This window comes from Python bivittatus, unplaced genomic scaffold, assembly GCF_059951505.1.
Source record: "Python bivittatus isolate LINGU-HERP-01145 unplaced genomic scaffold, Pbiv_v1 ctg000330_np1212, whole genome shotgun sequence".
Classification (NCBI taxonomy): domain Eukaryota; kingdom Metazoa; phylum Chordata; class Lepidosauria; order Squamata; family Pythonidae; genus Python; species Python bivittatus.
In genome coordinates this window covers 8,913,823-8,937,998 of record NW_028277058.1, presented here as the reverse complement: position 1 = coordinate 8,937,998, position 24,176 = coordinate 8,913,823, and the positions used below count along the sequence as shown (strand labels likewise).

The 24,176-nt window shown below is 38.8% G+C and overlaps 1 protein-coding gene across 1 annotated transcript in view; it reads right to left on the bottom strand.

Moving 5' to 3' along the window:
* Positions 1-18,000, bottom strand: part of FAM3C (FAM3 metabolism regulating signaling molecule C) — a 36,024-nt gene extending 18,024 nt beyond the window's left edge. The window contains exons 1-3 of the mRNA XM_007438293.3: positions 17,834-18,000; positions 4,649-4,707; positions 366-470 (exon numbers count right to left, since the gene is read on the bottom strand). Coding sequence (XP_007438355.1) covers positions 366-470; positions 4,649-4,661 — 118 coding nt within the window. The 5' untranslated portion in view covers positions 4,662-4,707; positions 17,834-18,000. The remainder of the gene's footprint in view (positions 1-365; positions 471-4,648; positions 4,708-17,833) is intronic.
* Positions 18,001-24,176: the final 6,176 nt, after the last annotated feature.

Here is a 24,176-nt window from a genome sequence, read left to right as displayed (position 1 = left end):
TATGTAATGACACCAGTGTGATAAACTGTATATAAGGGAGACCTCCTTCCCCCAAAACATCCATGAAACCAATATTTTACTGTAAATTAATCAGAAGGGAATATAAAAAAGCAGAGGTGGTTTGCTTTACTCCACATAATTTAAAATGACCATACTTATCCTGACAAATCTTATGGCAGAATTGGGATTCTGAATTGAAAGCATAGCTACAGTATATAAAGAACATTTTATCTACAATCCTTAATTGATCTACCTGTGAGTTAGTCTCACTAACTCAAAAGGTTTAACGTTTGGGAACACTTGTATATGGCTTTGTGCTTAAATAATATAATTCTGAGTGAGAAAAACTGAAGTAGGCCACTTACCAAAAAGATTTCCTAAACTGGCATCCATTTTTATTTCAAATACTTGAGATATGACATAAAACATCAGCAAGAACACAGCCACTGCTATTACCAACTTTGCCGCTCCTAATTCAAACAGAGAAAAAGGAAGTTGAAAAAGGACTGCACAACTGCCTACAATAATAAAACACTATCATCACTACTAATATTATATGGAATGCATGGCCAAATAATACAATGCAAGTGCTTTATGAAACTAATATTTTGACACAAAATCCCATGTTAATTTGACTGGAAGCAAATTATAGGACTTTATCTGCATAAACTAATATATCGATTCAGAAATTATAGCAGTGAGGACAGATATGAAATTTCTTTTATAATTTAAGAGAAACAAACTGATTATTCTTGCTCTTATTTCATGCCTACAAGCCAATAAATATATTTTTAAAAAATTACAGGAAAACAAATGTCTTATATTTTAAAAAATAGAGATTATAGATGATCATTTTTCATTCTACATTTCTGGCATTCATCAAGAAAACTATTGATGTTTGCTTATTTTTTTCAAAATGGTCACAGTATCTAATATGGCTATAAATCATCATAATTTCAGTAAATGCTAGCATTTGGTACAGAAGCAACTGTACCATTTCATAACCTGGTTCAAAAGTCATGAATAGGCCTCAAGTTCACATTTTCCCATTTCTGGTTCATGTCATTTTGTCATTTGTGCACAGATTGTTTTGAGCTCTAAATCAAGCAAACTACAGTTATTGTAAATCCATTACTTGCTCCAAGCGTGAGTTAGAAAATCAATTCTGGTTTGCAGGCAGCATCCAATTGGCCATCAGACATCAAATTGAACAGTAACTTTAAAACGGAAATCTGAACACATGGCGTAGAACAGAATATATAATGCTCAAAGCCTATTTTCAATGATTCAGCTGTGACAAGAGTGAAATGAAACCCTTGGCTAATCAAACGTTTGCCAGTACGTGCTCACACTTTCCTCATAGCAAGCAAGTACAAAAAATAGCTTCACTATTCCAAATTAAATATGAGACGTGCAATTATATTTTCTTGTTTTTTTCTGAAAATGTCATCATCCTTTAAAATCTTACAGACCGATTGAATGATATCTAATTGTGCAAACAAATTGTCGTCACCAAGGAACCTCAATAAAAGCGGGATCTCTAAGAAAGTTCAGACATGATCCTCAAATCCTTGGAAAAGTAGTTAGTGGGAACATGTCTATCCATAATGCTGCCTTCAAATTTACCATAAGCATTCTGAGTTACTATATCTTAGGGCAGTATAGAAAATACATGAGACCTTGTTTGGTGTAGTGGTTAAGGCGCCGGGCTAGAATCCAGGAGACCAGGAGTTCTAGCTCTGCCTTAAGCACAAAACCAGCTGGGTGATCTTGGGCCAGACATTCTCTCTCAGCCCTAGGAAGAAGGCAATGGCAAAGCACTTCCGAAATCTTGCTAAGAAAACTGCAGGGCTATGTCCAGGCAGTCACCAGGAATCAACACTGGCTTAAAGGCACTGTGGTGGATAGCAACAGAGAGCAAGGCTATCAGGAAGGAGGGGGTGCATTCCAAGAAGGGAAAGGAGAGAACAGGCAACAGTCTGCAGGGGGAGCGTGGGAAGCATAAGAGGTTCAGGATAGCCACTCCCTAGAATCTCCCAGGGTATATCCACTAGTTGTAGTAGTATAGATTTAGTCTGGCAAGATTGATGTCAAGCCCAGCCCAAGAACAATGATGAAACAGTCCAGTTGAGTTAAGCTCCTTTATTTGCTTACACCATATAGACAGAAACTTGCCAAACTAAATCGATGTTATTGCAACTAGTAGGTATACCCTGGGAGATTCTAGGGAGTGGCTATCTTGAACCTCTTATGCTTCCCACGCTCCCCCTGCAGACTGTGTTGTCTTTTCCCTCCTTTCCCTTCCTGGAATGCACCCCCTCCTTCCTGATAGCCTTGCTCTCTGTTGCTATCCACCACAGGCACACATACACACAAATCCACCTATGAACAAACAATTACTATGGTCTGCAAACAGAATCACCTGGAAAGTGTGATTAATTACCAAAAATACAAAATTATGGTTTTCGATAGGAGATCAAAGATACCAAGGCACGTCAATTGTAATGTAATTGAGCAGGTATCATGGTATATTTAGATTTAGATCTTAGTTCCTAATTTCATTATTGTAAACCTTTTAAAACAACATATACTTATTATTTTGAGATACAATCCCAAAGTTAGGCTAGCAAGACACGCTATTTTAAATTACTTAGGCTAAATGAGTCCAATAAATTTAAAAGCAACTCAAAGATCTTAGAATTATACATTCTAAAATAACAGTAATATTGTAATACCGGACTCTTAATTCTGTAGATAAGAACTATTAATGAACAAATCTAAAACGATCATAACATATAGATTTTAGTTGTATATTTTTACTTGCATGGAAAATAGGCTGGTCAATGAGGAAGGGCAAAAATGGCAAGCAGCTGGCATATCACATAATGGAAAAGTGCTGATTTCGGATCAGCAGAGCCCTTGCACATGCAAGGAAAAATAAATAAAACTTAAACTTATCCAGTTTATAGCTTTATATTAATTTGAATTAGGCTTACATCATCCCATAATATATTTATATCCTACTAACTTCCATTAAATTCTGATATCAGGGGTATGCATGAAATGTTTTGTTCTGAACCTAAAAGAAACACACTGCATTACAGTAATTCAGCCAAACCATTCTGGGTGGACCAAGGTTTGGAAGAAATTAAATCCAAAGGTTTTGTTTGTTTGTTTGTTTGTTTGTTTGTTTTAGCCAAAAGAAAATCTGCAGAGATCTCAGAGTGATAAGCCAAGTAGGACAAGGGTAGTGCATGTCACTCCCTCTCCCAGGCCAGCATATCCCATTGGCCCCATGATCTTCTCTTCCCTTTCCTTAGCCACTGATTTTCTTGACTTCTTCCCCACTCTTAACCCTCCCATCCCCAAATACTTTGGTCTGGAAGAACCACGCTTTGCTCTGGAAGAATCATGTTTTGCTATGGAAGAACCACGTTTTGTTCCATCTCCAGAACAAAACATCATTCTGGATGGCTAAAATGCATGTTTGGGCCCAAACCTCCCAAAAGCACCTATTCCATGCACAGAGTGGTTGATGTAAAACCCTGTCTTCTTTGAAATTACAGTTCAGTCCATAAAAACTGGGGGATTCACTGCAGCACACCCTTCTCAATTCATGTCTTCAATATAAGAAGGAAATAGGGCTAACAAGATATTTTTCTTTAAACTTCATAAATTAAAAATGTTCTGTGTAACATTATTACTAATATTAATTGCCCGTTCTCTTCCCTAGCGACTTTCTTTCCTACCACCTTCCTTTCTTTGCAGCCAAGAGAAAAGCCGCTGCTTCTCCTAGAAAATACCTAAAGTTTGAAAGAAGGTTGTTTCCGCTATAGGACAGGAAGAAGTCTTAAGCCCTGACTTCTAGTCAGAAGAGGTAGAGTTAGTCTTTTCCATTCAATTCCCTCTTTGGTGACTGAGAAATGAATAGGAAAATCAATTCAGTTCCATTTCTTCCATCTACATTAGGGTTTTCTGAGTTCTAACATGCCAGACATAAATGTAATATTAAACTGCAAGATACTTTCCATTCTGTTAAACTTCTGCCAATCATGCATTAGATAACGTACATTTCCCAACAATTTTTTGAGTAATTGGTATATGTCAGACAATAATAACATTTAATTTAAAAAGTTTTCCTGGCTAGACTTGGTAAGGAAAACAAGCTGCCATGTTATTACCTAAAATATTTTCCACCACTAATCTTTCTTCCTGCCCAAGAAATACTAGCATCATAATTGTAAACTTTTAGGAAAAAATATATAACAGTGGCTCCAAGTCAGTTACAAGAACTTAAAGACCAAAACTATTTCTAATTGCTCTTATTGCTAGTTATTGATATGCTAGAAAAAGAAGGTGAAGTAATACAGATACAATTCAAACTACATTTAAATTCAATTTGATTTGAACCATTTAGCTTGAGTTTAAACACAACCTACACTTCTTAAACTATCACAAGTCAACCAATCTGAATAGGAGTCCATTCTCTCAAACTTTACTATATTAAAACTTCACCAGAATGTGGATTTCAGATAGAAAGAACCCATGAAACTTCTTTTTAATCAGAGTTTCAGGTTAGAAATGCTCACTATGACCAGATGGGCTACTCGTTTCAGAAGTTAAAAAAAAAAAAAGTTATAATTCTTACCTGCTATTCTCATGTTTATCCTCCCTCTGTTATTGACACAATTGCATTTAACCAGCTACCTGGAGAATAAGGGAAAACAGCTTTCAGTCAGAGCAGAATAAGCAAGGAGACGCTTTGATTAATCCATTCCTCTGAAAATGCCTGTGTTCTCCAAGCCTCAATGATAATAGCAATGATATCACAATCTCTGTACCTAAAATATAATTCTAACAAGTATTTAATTCTACCAAGGAAAGGAAAGACACTTCAAGGGTTAACTATGAACTTTTGCCTTTGATATACATTTTCATCCCACAAACAATGCGAGATGAAAATGTATTATTGTTTCATTTTTTGTGATATTAGGGAACATTAAAAATAGAAACTACAGGATATATAACCTTATAGATAGGACCAAAAACTCATTTAATTGAAAAAAAATCAACACACATACAGTATTATTTTATTTCTATCTCAGTGGAACTATGAATATGCACCATGGATTTCATTATATCACTCAGTTTCAAACTGAGGCACATGGTATAAATTAAAAAACAGCAAGTATCCTGTGTTCATTTTCACACAATCAGCTATCACTTCACCCAGGAAGAATAATAATTATACTAACCAAGAACTCAAGAAAATCCAAAGAATTGCATAACTAGTTCTGCAAACTAAAACTCTTTAATCAGCTTTCAGATCTCAAAGGTTTTCCAAAAACAATTTGGGAAATGCCACATGGCATACTTTAAAAAGACAAAAACCAAAAACCAACAGGGAGCCAATATGCCACTGAATGCCCACAACTCTTTGATTCATTATTTATACAGTACAGTAATTGTACTACCAGTTAGAAACAAGATAAAACTAAATGGCTTCAAGATAAAGACAGTTGTGCAACATTTGTGAATACTTTCTAAGTCAAGACATACAAGTTCAAAACCCAAGATGCATATACAGGTAGTCCCCAGGTTAAGAATGCCCGAGTTCCAGACAACCCATAGTTAAGGATGGAGCCTATTGTAGCAAAATTCAGGTTAAATACACAATGATTCAAGTTGAATACATAATGGTTCGAGTTCATTACACCATACTACTTACACTGTATTATACAATAATACTGTTTTGGCTTACATATGTATTCAACTTAAGGACAGACCTTGGGAATGGAACTCGTTCTTAAACTGGGAACTACCTGCACATCTATTACTTAGGGCTTCCAACTAAAGTTAGTATTGATAAAAATGGGAGTGGACAGCTGGGAAGAAAGAAAAATTAGTGGTAAGGATTATTTTTTTGCCTTCCATAGCAAGGCATTGGGTTAAAGGTCAGGATTCAAGCACAACTAGATTAGAATTCATTCATATGCGTTTGGAATATAGCAAAATCTCAAAAGACAAAGATTGTGAACAAATATGGAAGAATATATTCCCCCACATCTGGCTCAACAGTATTGCTACCTGGAACCAATTTCAGATAAACCATTTTCTTGCAACTGTACTGATTTCCAAAATTGAGCACTTGGAGTTCTAACAGGCTGTGTGTGGGGGAAAAGGTTTCCCTCCCTCCTGATAATTAAATCACTAAATAAAGTATTAGGCATTTTATACACCTAATTCCATATAAGGCTCCAAATGATCATAAATTTATCTAATCTTTTCTATAGATACTCAGCATATAAGACTAATTTAAATAAGGAGATGGGCACCATTTAATCTATGCTTCTGTTGCATGAAATCTGACTTATTTAGAACCTCTGTTTGAAGTATTTCAAGTACTTCAATCATCCAAGAATACGTAATAAGAATGTCTGGTAAAATCCATACAGCTGTGGTAGTGGCAGTTATTTGTTTGTTTTTTCGTTTGTTTGTTAGATTTGTATCCTACCTTTCTTTTAGGAGCTCACATAGTAATCTTTCTCCAATTTTATCCTCACAGCAAATTTGAATGACAGGTTCGCCTAAGGGAGAGTTACAACCCAAAGCTACCTTGTGACCTTCCATCTGTGATGGTGTACTTGAACTTGGATTCCTCAATTCTAGTCGAACACCTTCACTACTACAGTACACTGGTTCTTTGGGGTTTTTTTGGTCACCTGGTACTTCCAGGCACTTTATAAACCTTCCTAAGAACAATAAGAAAATACACCAAAAATATAAAGTTAAGGTGCTTACAAATTCATATATAAACCAAAAGCATGAAAATTAGAAGGTTAGGAAAAGTACCTCGTCTTAATTTCCATGCAAAATAATAGCGAATATGTATTCTACGGTATTACATAATGCAATCATGCTTGGAATCTGCACTTCCGTTTGAGCTTTCACTCTCAGTTCCTTGATACAAAATCACACACATCAGAGGCCTTTAGTACTTTGACCCACCTACAGCAGTTCTGAAGTGCAAACCATATCTATAGGGCCACTGATTAAACCATTTTCTTTTTAGCTGTGAATGCCAGCAAGAGAGCCAAGGTGGATGCACACAACACAGGGCAAATTCATTCATAATAAACTGGAATTCAGAATTCTAGCATAACATCCTATATAAATGTAGTTACTCTGATTCTGGATTCTTTCTCCACTGAGGTTTGCCAAGTATCTTGGTTTATTACACAAAAGAAATTAAACAAAAGAAAGAAAGCATCCACAGCTGGATATTAAACCACAGGTATTAAAATCACAGAAAGCTGTGGTTGGCATAAATAGAAGGACAGGGAAATAGAAAGGCTTTGATGACAGGCTGAAACAATAGGTAAAGAAAGGGGCAATCCTGTCTGTGGGAAATAGGAGCTTTCTCTACCAGTAAGCTGCAACTGAAAGAATCCTGTCCCATAACCCAGCACATTAGACCTCAAATGGCAATGGGGCAGGACACACAACTGGGCCTCTGCTAATGACCACAGTGAAGAGCAATCTCATAGAGAAGAATGTGGTCCTTCAAACTGTTCATCACTGTGTTTGGCCACACTAGACTGATGGCAGGTACAAGGGATTCCCATGAACTATTATTAAAGACCATTTTATGTGTTTCCTGATCAGAAGACAGGTGCATTGGAGTGGGAACAGACCCTCCTGAAGTTGTCTCTAACCTCTTAAAGCAAACAAGTTTTCCCCCAGGCTAAATGCAGAGAGAAGCCATCAATTCCAGAAAAAGATGTAGCGACTTTAAGGAAGTACACCATACAGGCCACCTAAGAGAGTTAGCCTGCTTATCTGTCATCTGATTTGTTTGTATCTGATTCAGTGTTAACAGAGAATCCATCCCTGAATAACTAACTATGCATGAATCACACTGTTCTTAGCATTACATATAATGCAGCTATTGTCTGAACTGGCTAAACTACACATCAAATACAAGAGCAAACTACAGGCTTGCACAAACCTGTGTCTGACAGGTGAAATTGGTACATGTGCAATGAACAGAAAGCACACAAGCTCAACACTTATTCCATGCTGAATCAGATGTTGTAAGTGGCATTATATATGGATCATGCTAGACTGTGAGTGAACATTTCCTTGTGCTGGGCTGATCTCTTTATTTAAGGTATAAATATTAAAGTCAGAATATAAAACAGGACAAGCCACAATTAAAAATAAAATATTAGCAGATCATTTTCTGTATTGTATGAATGGCATAAAAACACAAACATACACTAACAAAAGTAAGGAAACTGCCATACATGTACTTAAAAAGTATTTGTAACTATATAAAATGTGTGCATGTTGAAGTTTAAGGAATACAACTGATCAGAAGAAATTTGTATTTAGCAGCGGATGTAATAACAATTACATCATAGGACTTGGCCTTTCCCATAGGAAAAAAAGATCTCTTAATTGCTGGTGCAGGTGGAAGGAAGTATGCAGATAATATGTATGGCATGAACAGCAGATATACCCCTTAATTGATCAAAACAAGGATGTGCACTGAAGCATTTCCAGCCCATCAGAGAATTAACAAGTTAGGTCTCAGTTTGCTAATTGTTTGTACAGGAAATCACATGGTATGCTCTAAACTGTGAACAGAAGCTTTAAATGTCTTGTACATAAACCCAAAATCCAATGAAGCATATTCTTTTCAAAAACCATGCTTGCTGAATGTACCTACCTCTTGGTGCAGTATTTAACAGATCAGTGACAGTGCAACAGAGGACAAGCACCATGGAAATGTGACTGAATTTATAAACCCTAGGAGTGGAGAGAATGGGAAATGAAAGAAGACATAAAGCTCTAAGACATGGTTTCCTCTTACAGGTTTGAACCACTACTGGATTAGCATAAATCAGTCTCTACCACTGATCACTTCCCATAATTATATAGAGTAGCCATGATGCTTTTTGGGTCACTACCTCCCTCTATCTCCACTCGATGTTATTATGTTGTTCTTAAAACATCAGCATACGTTCACTACCACCTACACTTTTTGTACAATCCAACTTAACTTATTATTGTTAGCCGCCCAGAATCACTGGTCTGAGATGGGCAGCTACATAAATTGAACAAACAAACCAACAAACTACTAACACAGAAATGTATGAAGAGCTCTGTTAGATAAAACCAAGCAAGTATTTAACCTTTCATTCTCTTCCAGAGTGACTCAAGATATGCCATGAAAGCATCTATAGGCAGGCCATAAGTACAATTACACTCTCCTGCTCATGTTCTCTAACTTCTGGCCCTGAGAGGCATGACAACTCTAACTCTGGTGTGAACATACAGCCATCACAGCTACTACCATCCAGTATTAGCCTTCTCCTTCATATTATTGTGGATCTGAAATTCTGAAAGAGAGAATGAAGTCGATCAGCGAATAATATTTATGATTAAATGAAGAGTGAACCATAGCATGAATGCTCACAATCTATCTTCCTGCCTGCCAGTTTAAATATATAATATTGACTGATATCCACTCAAGTATATATGGGCAGGGAGTTGTAGTCAATACATCAGTTGTAGCCTCAGGTTGGTAAAGTCTGGACCACTGTCATAGACACCATCACAATTTTTCCTGAATATCAAATTAGAAGTTAAAAATATGTGACAAAGACTCAATATTTTTTTCCAAAGGCAGGAAATTGATCTACTGAGATGGTAAACTTGAAGACAAGCATATTTCTGTGTCTCCAACGTTCTCTCTCTCTGCTTCCAAGTTTCCAGAGCGGCACAGGAACTTGCCACAAGGTAGAACTACACTGTAGCAAAGTTAAGAGCAGTCCCTTCCTTTCTTAATTAGTACATAAAAGTACAGCTCTCTTTTTCATTTGCTTGCAAGTACGACATAATAAGGTAAAGATTTAAGTGACCAAAAACTATATAGCAGATCCTATAGAAAAAAATATCTTTACTAGCTCCTGACTACTAAATACACAGAGATCAATTTGGAATTCCATTAAATGTCCTGCACAAACTTACAGCAAACAAGTTAATTGTTTATTCTCTGCCTTAAAGAAGCTCAAGATGGTCCCCCCCCCCAAGAAACCAGTGAGGTAGGTTAGGCAGATCTTTTATTTCCAATCAAGTAGTGATCTGAACCAGGTCTCCCTACTTTTAATTTAACACTTTAAAATTTGCCATAGTTTCAATCAACAGAACAAAAAAAACCAGTCTTTGGGAAGTTTTCTTACATAGACCACTACTTAAAACTGGATAAACCAGCTCTAACCCTGGGGTGGAGGGGAAATACAGTGTTAAAAAGTTCTGGAAAAAAGTTCTCTCACTTTACTGCATTGAGAAATCAAAATATGCACCATTTATTTCACACAATAAAGAGATTTGGGAAAAAATATTGACACAGAACGCTGGTAAAAAAAAAAAAAAGGAGGCATCACAGGACTAACATTTACTATTTACATTAGAGGAAAAACGTCTTCTTAGAGAAACTCAAATCGAACTTTCTACAGCCAACTGGGACCACACAGTACTAGAGTACAGAACAGATGTAATGTGGGCAGGGACCATGAAATTTTCTCTTCAGTTCTGGCTTTGAGGATTTTTAAAAAGATTTTTCTGTACTTTTTTTTTTTTTGGAAAATACGCTATAACTTATGATTTATGTTAAAGTTTTCATGCATCTCTTGTCTCATGATGGAGGAAAACAACACTACTGATTTTGACCATTTGTAAATAAATGGAATTCCTGGAACTACAGATTGCCTAGCTCTACTGGTCCTTTTCATTTGTGTATGTATTTGGGGAAGAGGGTATATTGTCTTGAGATTTGTCCAGCATCTTCTTCCTGAATCTCCCAGAATTTTCAAAAATATGGACATCTGGAGCATGCTCAGATAGGACTATAACTTTCCAACTTCCACAATCTGTTTAAAAAACAACAACTATTAAGAACTCCTTCTGAATATTTACCTAAATATGTTTATCATGGCATTTCATAGGGATATTCTATAAATATATCCAGAATTGCAGCTATCTCTCGAGCCCCTTTCCCAGTCTAGACCCCCTATTCTGGTTCTGGAAACAGTGTCTCAACTCCAGCCTTATTATAAATTATGGCTATGGAAAGCCTTTGAAAGGGCCCATTCACAAAGCAAAGCACCCCTCTCAAAGCATTATAACAGCTACAGTCTATGGAAGTTTGGCATGGATGTTTCAAAGGCATTCCCTGTTACCTTCACACATGCGTTCACATAGCTGCTTCACTTTGCTGGTGGTTCCAGATAGAATGCCTTCAAAGCAGCTATGTCAACTCTTCTGGAAAGGGAGCTTTGCTCAAATAAATGTGCTATGTCAAACACCCATCTTGAATGCTTTGTGGGGCCAAACTGAACACGTGCCTTGAACTGAGCTTGATTGTGTAATCAGGGTCACTTAGTTTTTCCATGTGTGGGAAAGGCTACCTCACATTTCAAACTCTTCTCCCATCTTGCACCTACTCTTTGGAATCAGCTCCCTCTTGAACAACGTTTGGAGTCTGATCCCATGAAGATGAAAATCCTTTTTTCAGGTTTGTAAAAATCTTGAAGAATCATTCCTTCTTGACTGCAGTACCCAAAACAAGTTTAAATTATGGTAGTGCTTAGATGTTTGTTAAACTGTTATAGAAATGGTTATAGATAGATAACAATTTGTTTATATTATAATTTTATTGTTGTTTGCTTGTACTCAGCACATACCAAATAAAAATATTACTACTGCTGCTTGCATATAAAAAGTCATAAAATTAATCATAGAAAAATAATTTGAAAACCAGATTCAATTAAAGAAATGTCAAGCCAGTCAAGATTTGCATACTGCTTCCTAAACCTTTCTCTGGAACCTTCACAATTGCAAAGTCATTTCAGCTTATGAAAGCCAATGTGGTTACAGTGCTGGTCTAGGAAGTGACACACCCATATTCTAGTCCTCCCTTAGGCACAGAAGCCAACTGGGTGACCTTGGGCCACTCACTCCCTCTCTGCCCAAACTGGTATCAGGTTCTACAGCAAGTGGCTGAGAAACAAAAAGCCCTTGTCACATCACACATTGACAGCTTTGCTGTAAGAACTAGACCAGCATAAAACAAAACAAGTGCATCTTGCAACCAAATGGGCTGAGAACAAGATATATACAACCTGTAAGCCTCCAAAAACCACCTGCATTTTGAGGGGCATTAAACAATTAAAGCTGCATTTTACATATTATCTTTATTACCTGCAAGACAAAAATGTCTATGTAGGCTTGTCATTATTATACTTATCATTAGTGAGTACTAATTTGGTGAATACCAAAGGACCCAGTGGTCATCAGTAACTCAGAGTGGCCACTTTTCATCTATTTCCATTTGCTGCAGAAATTGTTCCCACTGTAAGTGTAAGATGTTCCAAAAGCTCTTTTCCATATAATCTGAGAGGGGTATGAAACTGCGTTCATGTTTTATTACTAAGCAATTTCAAAAAAGCACTTCACCAAGCTTCAGAGATTTAGTTGTTCCAAATGCTACAAGTCTGAATCTTGGAATTAAAATTAATCTTGGAAGTGATGAGTCAAATGAAAGGATCATTGGCAGAAAGAGGGGAAAAAAGGAAGGAAGCTCTGCAAAGGACTGTGGTCACGCCATAAACTGGTGGTAGTTTGGGTCAATGTGATACTTTTGTTCTACCAGGATCTGTGAAAAAGAGCCAGCAACAAATGGCATATAGGAAGATATGCTTGTGATGTTTCAGTATGTGTTCCTTTGAAGATAAAGCAATGCAGGGGTATAAATCTTCAAATATTCTTTAAAACTTCAAATATTAAATGTTCGTAATACTCACTGTAATGAATATGGCTTTATGCAGACATAGAAACATAATTCTGAGGGAAGAACAACCACTGGTCAAACACCCTTCTCCAACCTGAAGCCTTCCAGGTATTTTAAATTGTATTTCCCCATATCCCTAACCATTGTCTTTGCTGATGTTCTTCCATTGAGCAATGCTTCCTTCTTCCTCTACTTCAGCTCAAGGTCATGAGCAATCCACCTCTAATCATTATTACAGCAGTAAAGAAATTTATTTTAAGATGCACTTTCTTCAAAGAAAACCTTATAGTTAAGACTTGAATTCACCCATGCAAACTGCATGCTGGTTGCCCTCAAAAATGCTATGCTGAGGAAGGCAAGAGTCTGCATAAATTAAGCAATCATTCTGCATAACGAACTTCCTTCCATTAGCAAGGAAGGAAACTACATGGAATGTTCAAGGTCTTTGATGTACAAATCTGCCCCATCCTCCTTTGTCCAAATATTTTCACATAACCTTCTGTCTTAAATGTTAAGAAGCTTGAGTGAAAGAAGGGAAATTGTTAAGTTGCTTAAGTCCCAAATATGAATTTATATACATGCAAACATGTAACTCTTTATAGGTGCAGTGCAGAACAAGAGCTAAAAAGCAGTACAAGTTTTTTTGTTCCAAAACTTTCAGTATATGGATATATGTTTAATTTCATAATAGGAATGACAAAACAGTACCTACAGAATAAGGAATACAAAGAACCATGGCCACCGCACTACAATCTGAAATAATTCAAGACTCAAAAAGATGCATGCAGAAGTCAGCAAAGGATAAGACCTCATGCTTTCTGGTACAACGGACATTCAGGATTGCTTGCAAAATGCATACTGTAGGTTAGTATATACATTAGCACATTAAAGATTCTTAATCAACTGTTTTTCAAGGCTTTCAGTGGTTTAATATTAAGATTTATATATTACAAACAATAGTAAGGATTTTATAAGGATAAAAAAGCTAACTTCATGAAAAAATGTGTGTTAACAAACTATTAGTTATAGTTAAATTATTATAATGTTATTAAAAAGGCTATATTTTCATCAAGCCTGAAACACAAAATGAGTCGCCCTCTCACCAACACACAAAGAAAAGTGAGAGCATTTCTGAAAAATTCCCAAGTGCTAAAGAAATGTCATGGTGCAAAATATATACATTTTTCCAAATGTCAAATCTAAAATAAATGGAATTCAAGTAAGCAATGACCTTTTTTTTTTCAGGAGTTATAATTTGAAAACAGGAGAGCCACAGGGAAATAGATGCAGGTATGACCTAGGGAAGAACAATGGTTTTTCCTTCAGTATATATACCTAGATGAAGTTAAACTAGCATCTGAGAGGCCAGAGACTTGATTAAAAAGGTGAAGAGAGATTTAAAAGAAGTCATATGAGGAAATAAATGACTTTTCGATGACTGGGGAAGCCAGAAGAACAAGGATTTAGCTCCATGACTTGCAACTATGTCTGCCCCACCAGAGAGGACAGGGTAAGCACGCTCCAGGTCCTTTCTCTTAAACACTGCCATCTTGTGCGTCCTTGGAAGTGTGACTTTTCTGTTGCAGCCCCCGCCCTGTGCAACACCCTCTCGCCTGTGATCCGACAGGCCCCATCCCTTCTATCCTTCCGGAAAGCACATAAAACCTGGCTCTTCCCCCAGGCGTTGGGACAGGGCAAGGTCAGGGCATGATGGGAACGTGAGTGCATCAGGGAAATATTATCAAGGTGCTAGGTTTTTCTATTTTTAGTTTGTTACTATTGGTTTTATATTGTTTTATTGATTGTAAGCCACCCAGCCTTGTTTTAAGATGGACAGCTATACAAATGTTTTAAACTAACAAACAAACTTCCAAAAGACTCCAAATCCTGAGTTTGGTAGTCAGTGGACACCAACTCTTTACAAAGCAAACTTTATTCTGAGGTTAAAACCGCTAGCCAATCTCACTATTCCCTTGTCTGTTTTCACAGCCAAGCATCAGCATATCACTGTCATGCCTTTAATATGAAAGCACAGAAAGGGAGAGGACATGCCTGTTACTGAGATAAATACACAGTGCGCGTGGGTGTGACCTCTCTGGGATTACTCCCTTTCAACAGTGCTGCCTAGAATTAATCATCCTGTTACTTGTCCAAACATTTTTTTCCTTACCTGGGTGTCTTTTAATCTTTTTCAGGCAGTCAGATCAATACTACACGTAATACTCTCAACTTGGTCCACAACAGAACTGTGGAATGATATTATGGTGGAGCCATTTTATTTTAATCTTTCCTAATAACTTGCAACAAGGAACGCACCTTTTCATCATCACCATCCAACAAACTGACATTTTATTAGTTGTTCCCATCTCAGCCACATCTTTCCTAATAAGTTTCCCATGGTAAAATAATGTAAAGTAAAAAAATAAATAAATAACTATCTGTATGCATCAGTTGATATGTAACAGGACATCAATCTGTTTCCATATCATGTTGAAACTGTGCTGTCTGAGGCATCAACATTACCATGTAGTTGTAAATAGCTATCCTCTCTTGCATGTATCTCAGGATCTCATATCTGTGGCAGAAGGGGGTTGCAGTCCCTTTTTTTTTTTTTTTTTTGGAAGAATGGTAACACCATCAAGGTGGGATTGGAATTACTCAGTGTGTTCATCCAGGGGGGAGGTATTTTAGGGGCAGTATGGGAAGCTTAAACAATGGCTTGCAGTGGGGAGGGATAGGGGTGCTGAGAAACAGGAGGAAATCACATTGCTATTTCTTGGCGCCATGCACCAAAATTCAAGGGGCTACAAAAGAGGGTTATGAAAACTAGAAGTTATTCAATGTTGCCTTCAGGCCACTATCCAATTCCTTCGTAATCATGTAAAAAGTCTTGCCAACTACTCATGGCATAGGAATCTGTCACCCAATAATGCTAATCTGACCCTAAGACCTTAACAGTTCTATAAATTTTAATGGTTGTAGACAAAGCAATAGTGATATATACAGAATTGCCCCACAGGCAAATTCCTAAAGGAACAGGCATTCCCCCCCCCCCCAAAACACGTCAAATGGCTTGTGGCAGAAGTGAAGAAAGGGGCAGGACAGACAGAAATGCAAGTCAGTCTAAAAGATAAAAGAAATACAACCCAGAATATACTTTCCCAACCTTGTGACCTTTACCAAGGCTGCAGTTAAGTGTAAAGTATTCAGCTCCACCACTTAAGGCTGGAAAAAAAAATTGCTTGAATGCAAGAACAGCCACCACTAGTCAGTGCTAACAGTAAAGGTTTAAGTAAAACCAAGGTCTAACTCAGTATAAGGCAACTTTTATGGTTTCAGGAGTATCAGATGGCCTATTTCAACAGCAGTTGGTCAAGGATGTAAAAAAAGAACAAGACAATCCTGGGGAAAAGTGAGATACAGAAGTTACACTATATAACAGATCACAGTCTGGTCTTTTTTGTTAATCCAAAATATTCCCTCCCATAACTTATAATTAATAACAAAAATAATCTTGCTGTAGTACAGGTAGTCCTTGTTTAGTGACTACAATTGGGATTGGCAACTTAGTTGTTCAGCAAAGTGGTCGCTAAGTGAAACATCACAATCAATGGTATGATCTTACTTCAGCTTTCTTTTGCTTTACAGACCTGCAAAGGTCATAAATGCGAGGATGAGTCGCAAAATTACTTTTTCATCACTGTCATAACTGTGAATGGTCGCTAAACGAGAACTACCTATACAAAGAATTGAAAATCAACTTTCATGAATCCAAGAGCACTAGGAGCAGAAAGAGAATTAGATCATGCTAATTTGTTTGAGTGTGCAACAGTTGTAATCTTGTGACCACATATCTGTGTGCAGGGCTACAGCTTTTGTCACCACAAGCCAGCTTGGTCATTGGGAACTCTAGTGCAACGCTCCTCAGAACATAGGAAACTGTCTTACAACACAGCATGTTGACTTGGAGTTGCAGAAGTTACGGTCCAGCACATGGTGAGAACACCAGGTTAAAGAAGACTCTCTTACATCTGAACTTTCTGATCTTATATTATAGAGTCTTCATTGCCTAGTAAACAGGCACTTAAGGTTAGTTAGTTTTAAAAAATCCACCCTACCATCAAATGTCTGGCAAAAAAGATGAAGAATGTGTTTTTACAGGACATTTTTACAGGCGAAATATTGGTGCTCAAAATTGCTAGAAACTGCATCCTTCCCACTGGAATTCCCAATTCCCCATTCCAGATGCACATGAGCAAGATGAGGCTACTTGCTGACTGAGGAAATGCCCTCCGGCCCCCTCAGATACACACCTCGCATTCATGCGAAACCAGAAGTGAATGCCTGGAGAAACCTGCACTTTCGTTTGGACTACACTGTAGAGCAGTGTTTCTCAACCATGGCAACTTTAAGATACGTGGACTTCAACTCCCAGACTTCCCCAGCCAGCAGGCAGGCCAGGGGCACACAGAACACAAGCTTGCGCTTGCAGCAGCTAGAGGTATCTCCCATTTGACGTTAAAAAGCTTTACGTGTGGTACAGAGTGGGACCTGTCTATTGCAGAGGCAGAGAAAGAGATTTGTTTACGGCTTCAAGTTAAAACGCGCTTCCCAGCTGACTTCGACCCGGGTCGCTAAACGCAACCCCAGATCCCACCCTGAGAGCTCCGTACAGTTTTTCTGGGCCGAGCAAGGTCCTCCACCAAGTTTCCCCGGACTCAGAGGAAGGGAGTGGGACCCAGATCGGAGGACCGGAAGCTAAGGGGCAGCCCGGAGAAGAGGCGCAGGGCGAGAGGCGAAAGGTGCTGGCGCAAGGACGTGGGAACGGGCACACCGCCCAAGGGAAGCCAGGGGGTGATGCAGCCGGGAGCAGAGAAGGCGGGGGGGGGGGCTCGCCTGCAGGGGCAGCGAAGGGACGGCGGTGCAGAGCCAGCGGCGGGGCTCGCGCGCTCTCCCTCCCCGCGCCGCGCGCCTTACCTGCGGTGTCGGGCGGCCCAGCGCAGCGAGTGCCTCGTCGTCAGCCTCCTTCCCTTTCCCCCGCCCGACGGCGCCTGCGCCTTGGAGACTCCCTGGCCGAACCCACGCGCCGGCTGAGCAAGAAGCGACCGAAGGAGCCAGCTGGATCCCGCGTGCTCCGGGCAGCTCCCTCTGCTGCTTTTGCAACCCAGCCGCAGCTCCGCGAGTCCAGGCGGGGAGAGTGCGCCCGCCCCCTAGCGCTGGAGGACCGCGGACGGGGGAAGGCACGGCTGGCGACGAGGAGGGAGGTCCTGTAATTTTTGCACGCCGCGGGGTGGAGCCCGTGCTGGAGTTTGCCTCCCTGGCAGCGTGTGCAGCATTGCGAAGGGAAAAAGGCTTCTGGGCGCGTGCAGAATCCTGGGTTGTTAAAGAGGCCTGAGAATCCTTGAGCGGCGGTTGCCAGCTCACCGGGCGTGGTACTCCGTCCCAACGATAATGGATCTGCAACTCTTAAGCAGCTCGTTTCCTTTATTCATCCTACTTCGCGGGCCTTTGTGCGCTCTCGTCGTACTGTGCAAACACACCCTTTCGGGAAGGAAGGTTGCATAATGCTGCCTGGTGGCCGTTGTTCACTTTGGCTGGGTGCTTAAGTGCCTATCTGCAGAGGCTGAATATTGCTGGAGATAAGCTCCAGTGAAGTGTTCACTTGGCTAGCGGAGTTCCACAATAGGGAGAAAGAGCCCGGCTGTTCACACGTGAGATAGGCCACAAGTACAGCCCATGAGGGGGGTTGTAAGCGTGTTTAATCCAAAGGGTCGCTTAGTCAAGGTGGCATTTCAAGGAAGCATGGAAATAGATAATAGTTACTCATCTAATCGGATCTGAAAAAAGTCCCAGCGTTTCTCCTACAAAAGTAATATCTAGTATTAGATTTTGTAAGCTGCTCAGAATCCACTGGGATGGACAGCTGTATTAAATTTAATAAATTAATACTAATATTGCATAACAAAAGCTGGCAGATTAAATCTTATTTTGATGGATTGTAGGAAAAAGAAAGTCTTCATAGTGTACAGAGCGAGGAAAACAATTTTAAGCCATTTATCACTTGCAGTGGTGTTAAAATGTGTGGCTGCTTAGCGAAGTGTGTTCTGTTTTGACTTAAGCAGAGAAGAGGGATTTGTCTCCATAAAGAGTAGCATGGCTGTTCCTTTTTCCATTATTGCCTTCTGGTTCATCCTGCCTTCATCCTAAACCAGTAACGGCGAACCTTTTTGGGCTTGGCGTGTCAAAATTTAGGAAAATGCCTAACTTGACTGCTAGCATGTCACCCCCCTCAATGAAAGAGAAACAATTGTTTACATATTTATTTTTTAAAAATACAGTCCAATCACGTGTGGTGCTATTTATTATATAAAGAAACATCAGATAATTACAAAAATGGAATACAAGTAAAGCAAACTCAGTATCTTTGGTAACTCAAACAGGGAGAATAGTTGTTGTGTCTAACTTGACTGCTGGCGTGTCACCCAAAATGTGTGTCACCTTTGACACGTGTGTCAAAGGTTCACCATCACTGTCCTAAACCAATAGAGGAGAAGTGACTTAATGTTTAAAAATCTTGGGACAATACAAAACAATATGTGGGCAAGTTGCTTGGCCTAGCACAGAACGCTTAAAGCAGCCTTGCTCAAAATATATTTTTTTCACAGTACAGAATAAAAACCTGTATTTAATCTATTCTCAACTTAAACACAAGCAGAACACTAGAAATGGTATGGTGTATCTGTAGCATGTAATTTGTAGAATCCAGTAATAATTCATTTTAAACTAAATCTTACCTCAAAAATTATGTACAAAAATGTATTTGCATAAATTGTTAAAGAGTGTTTATTGAAAGCTGAAATGTGGGCATTTCTTGCAACTTTAAACACTCTGTGTCATATTCCTTATAAGCTCTGTGCAAAAGTATGCCTTCAACCATCAGCGTATTTCTTCATGCTCAAAGGCCCTCTCGTTTATCCTGATTAAGCATCCATGATTTATCTTTCACCTTTAAGTAAGGATGTGCATGGAACAGAAAATGTGCTCTCCAATGCAGAACAACGTTGTGTTGTAGACATTCTGCCAAACCATTCTCGGAGCTGCAGTTCAACAGAAACAAAGCCCAGAACAGTTTTGTTGTCCCGCAGTTCAGACAAAACCAACCTGCAGGAATCCCAGGAATGTCCACAGGGTATAGTCCAAAAAGTCACCACGATGGCTGTTACAGTGCGATCATAGCCCCACTTGGTTTTTGTGTGTGTTGTGATGCACATAAAAACCAGGCAGAGCTCCAATCACGCCATCTTGACTTTTTGGACCACACTGCAGACACCCCCTAAGAGTCCCTGGGGGACTTTTGTAATGGGCCAAGGCAATGGCCTTGAGGGACAGGAGGAAGAGCCGCTACCTAGACAATGGTCAGATAAAAGAAACCTGAATCTGGGACAGACCTCTAATCTGAAAAAACATCTCAGACAAGACCATCCCTAGTTATCATGAAGAGAAAGGGAGGGAGGGGTGAAGTGCATGGAGACTTGGAAGATTCTGTTACTAGGACTTTACTGTATAATAAAAGTAATAATAGCATGCATGATTTTGGTTTCCTAATCTGGTCTATCTTGAACAGTGATTTTGCATGGCAAACTGGACAAAGCTGTTGTGTATCACAGTACCCTGCCCCCCTGCCATGCTCAGCTGCTGCCACCAATATTCCAGTGCAATATATAAAAATAATAATGCCTAATGTCTCAGCACTGCATTTCTCATTTTCCCATCTGCCCACAATCTTTCCAGCACCTTGCCTTTCTCCCCTCAACCATTGCTGCCAGTTTCCTTGGCTTTTCCCCTTCTGTCTGGAATAACCATTAACAGGTGCCTGATACTTGAAATCCCTAGTATTGACTCTGCAAGGGTTTTCTTATGTATCATTGAAAACTTTACTCCAAAAGCATTTATGGACACAATTTACAATAAACCATTAAAGAGATCACCACTTTGACAACTTCTGCATTCTGTTTGAAATACCAGTGTTATGGGCCTGGGAACAGTTTGAATATCTTTTCCTTCTCCACCTCTTCCTAAAATGCATTGGCATGTAAAACCTGGGTAGCAATTACAGAATATTTTGTAATGGAAATATAGAAATTATTGCTTGTCAATCCATAAACTGTTGGTGCTGGCCAGCATTTTGTAAGCATAATTCTTATAAAGTCAGGGTATTTTTCTTTCTATAAAAATTGCAGACTTACCATGGTTGAGCTCAGGTATCAAAGAAAGTGATGTGACTACACAAATTTGACAGAGAGGGAAATTAAGATATTAAAATAATTAACCTTGTTCCTGTAAATGTGATCCTAATCACAAATGAAGTGCGGTGTTTAATCCTCAATCTGAGAAACAGCCAACAAAAGCTTACCTGGAGACTAACCTTTGTGAAACTGTCAGAATCATAAAACAGAACTTCAGACAATGTTTTGAGTTTCTAGATATAACAATGCTGAAAGATCTTCCTACCTTCTTGTCAAACATTGCTGCTTCTTATTTTAATGGCACAGACTTAAATAATAGACCAGATTTAAATAGAACAAAAATCCTGCTTTTCAGATTCTGAATTTCTTTTTGACAACTATTAGCTAGGAACAAAGCGTATTTGGGGCCTCAGTGAGTAACAAAAGGAAAATGTAATCATTAGCCAGATGATTATGTGCCAGATCTGGAGTTGCTGGCAGAAGAGATTCAGGTGTTAGAAGTGGTGCCATATTACGTTCAATCTTTAATCAGGACTGAAGGACCGTTGGCTTTCTAGATATTGTGGGATGACAGGCATCATTCCTGAGCAATCCTGGGTAAAGTAGATGAGAACTGAAGTCTAACAGGTTTTCTTTAATTAATTAATTGTCGATTCCACCACAATTGCAGGACTCTTGGCAGCTCACAAAATAAAGATACACAAAACACTTTAAAACAGTTAAAACACAGCTACAGTACAACACAACACAACATGTTTGGTATCAGACCCCAAAACCTGTCTGGAAAAGCTCTGTCTTCAGCTCATTCCAGAATGGAGACAATGTGGAAACAAACATACCTCCAATGGGAGACCATTCCAGAGGGCCAGCCCCATCACCAGACATGCCCTCTCAGAAATGGGAGACAACCAGCTGTTTTTCCCAGCATGATCAAAGTGGTTGGGCTGACTCTGGTGGGGAGATTAGGCCTTGAAGATAGCTTGGCTCAAGCCATAAAGGGCTTTATAGGTTAAAACCATCACTTTAAATTACATTCAGAAACTAACAGGAAACCAAAAACTAATAGGAAACCAGAGCCTGCAGAACAGCGTAATATGTGTCTACCAGGAGAAACCTGTGAGCACCTGGGCCACTGCATTTTGCTCTGACTGAAGCTTCTGGGTGCTTTTTAAAGGCAGCCCCATTCAAAGATTAACAGACATGCAGTTAAAAGAAGCATGACTTCTAGAACACTGGAAACCAATCCTATTAAAAATTAATGGGCCCAATTTCTCCTTCAACATGATCAGAATCAGGCTATTTGCCACAAAGAATATCACTGGGAAAATCTGAGTACCAGTGACAGTGAAGGCATGTACCCAAATCAGTATTATTTGAGAACGTTTTCTCAATGCTCTATCCTGTTACCTTTGCCTTGGAGTAATATGATCTAACAGCCACATGGCAAAACTTGTATTATATAGCATATGCTTATGACTTGTTAGAAGACAGCTAAGTTTGGCCAAAACATTATTACTGCTTGCTTGCTTTGCTTAATGAAAATGTGAAGAAAAGGCTTCAGGCATTGGACACAGTTTGTGGTAACCTCTCCATCTGTCAAAAATATTCAGGGTGATGTCATGGATCCCAGAGCATAACAAATACACTCATATTTTAAGTGGGAAAAGAGAATATGTATGTAAAACAAGACAAAATAAAATTATGTAGGGAAAAATTAAATGGGCAATCAAAAGATGTTTGATAAAATGTCAGCTTGGCATATACTGCACATACCACATTAATGTGTCCACATGTAGTTAGAGGGGTTTTAATTACTCAGATTCACATGTAAGTAAAGATTCCTAGATTTTCATAAATCATAAGACTTCTGTATTCAAGTCCTTGCTGGTGTAATAAAAAAGCAGACATTTGGAGGGAGGGAGGCAGGGAGGGAGCGTTTAGCCATTTTTCATGGCCATCTCTTCAGTTTACTAAATGTAATCACTGCAACAATATTTTGTACTAATATAAAAAAACAAATTTAAGAGTAGGGAACATGTGTATATAATCCACTTCAAAGTCCTGTTCCTAGTTTATCTTTCCTTTTTTTAAAAAATGATTTCCATATAATCCATCCAGAGAATATTTCTTACTCAGCCAATTAGAAGAAAAGAAGGATGGGTGAGATATGGGCATAACATGACTAAAAAATATGGGATGGTCATTATCAAGAGGTTCTAAACTTTGAAATACACTTCTATTTATTTAGGTGAATTATCTGCCTGTGTGCTTATTCGTACAGATATGTATACTCCTTGATTATTTAGCTTGTTGGTGAATGTATGAAACATCCTATTATTATTAATGTTGGTTTAATTGCTCATTAAAGTTAATAGTCATGTCAACTCTACTGTAATCTACCTTATGAATGATTGCTTGGAAAAGCTTTCCACAACATTCTTCAGTGACTATTATCTTCCCTTTTGTCTGATGACAGATTGGTGCTAATTTGATTTAGCTCCTTCCTGATTTGGGGCATTTTCCATATGTGTAGACTGAAAACCATTGTTGAGAATTCTGGGAGTGGAAGTCCACACTTACGGAAGGAGCCTAGGGCTGGGAAAACTGATTGCATTCACAAACTGCAATCATCCAGATATGTTGGACAGTAACACTCAGTATTTCATCCCACACATGCAAGAGAGCATCAGATTGTGGTAGGCTGAGGTAGAGGTTCACAGTACCCACCACTCCTCGTTCTTGAGATGTGTCAGGGATAAACACAATTGATGATGCAAGTTATATTCCGGTACTTCTAGAGGATATCAGTTTGGAAAAGATGCCATAGCATGCTTAAATGGAGAGGCAGGATTGTGAAGGATGAGGAAGAATGAGATGATTTTAGATACGTCTGCCTGAAAAGGGATATGGCTCAAGATCCATCTTATTTATTTTAAGGACTGGAGGCCTCCTCCAAAGAATATATTGTTTTCAGGCCTTCTGTATACTGATAGTCCTTGTTTTAATTAGCCTGGGCCTCCCATGTAAGAAACAGAGAGCTAGGTTCAAGCAGCGTCAGAAGCAACAGCTTGAAA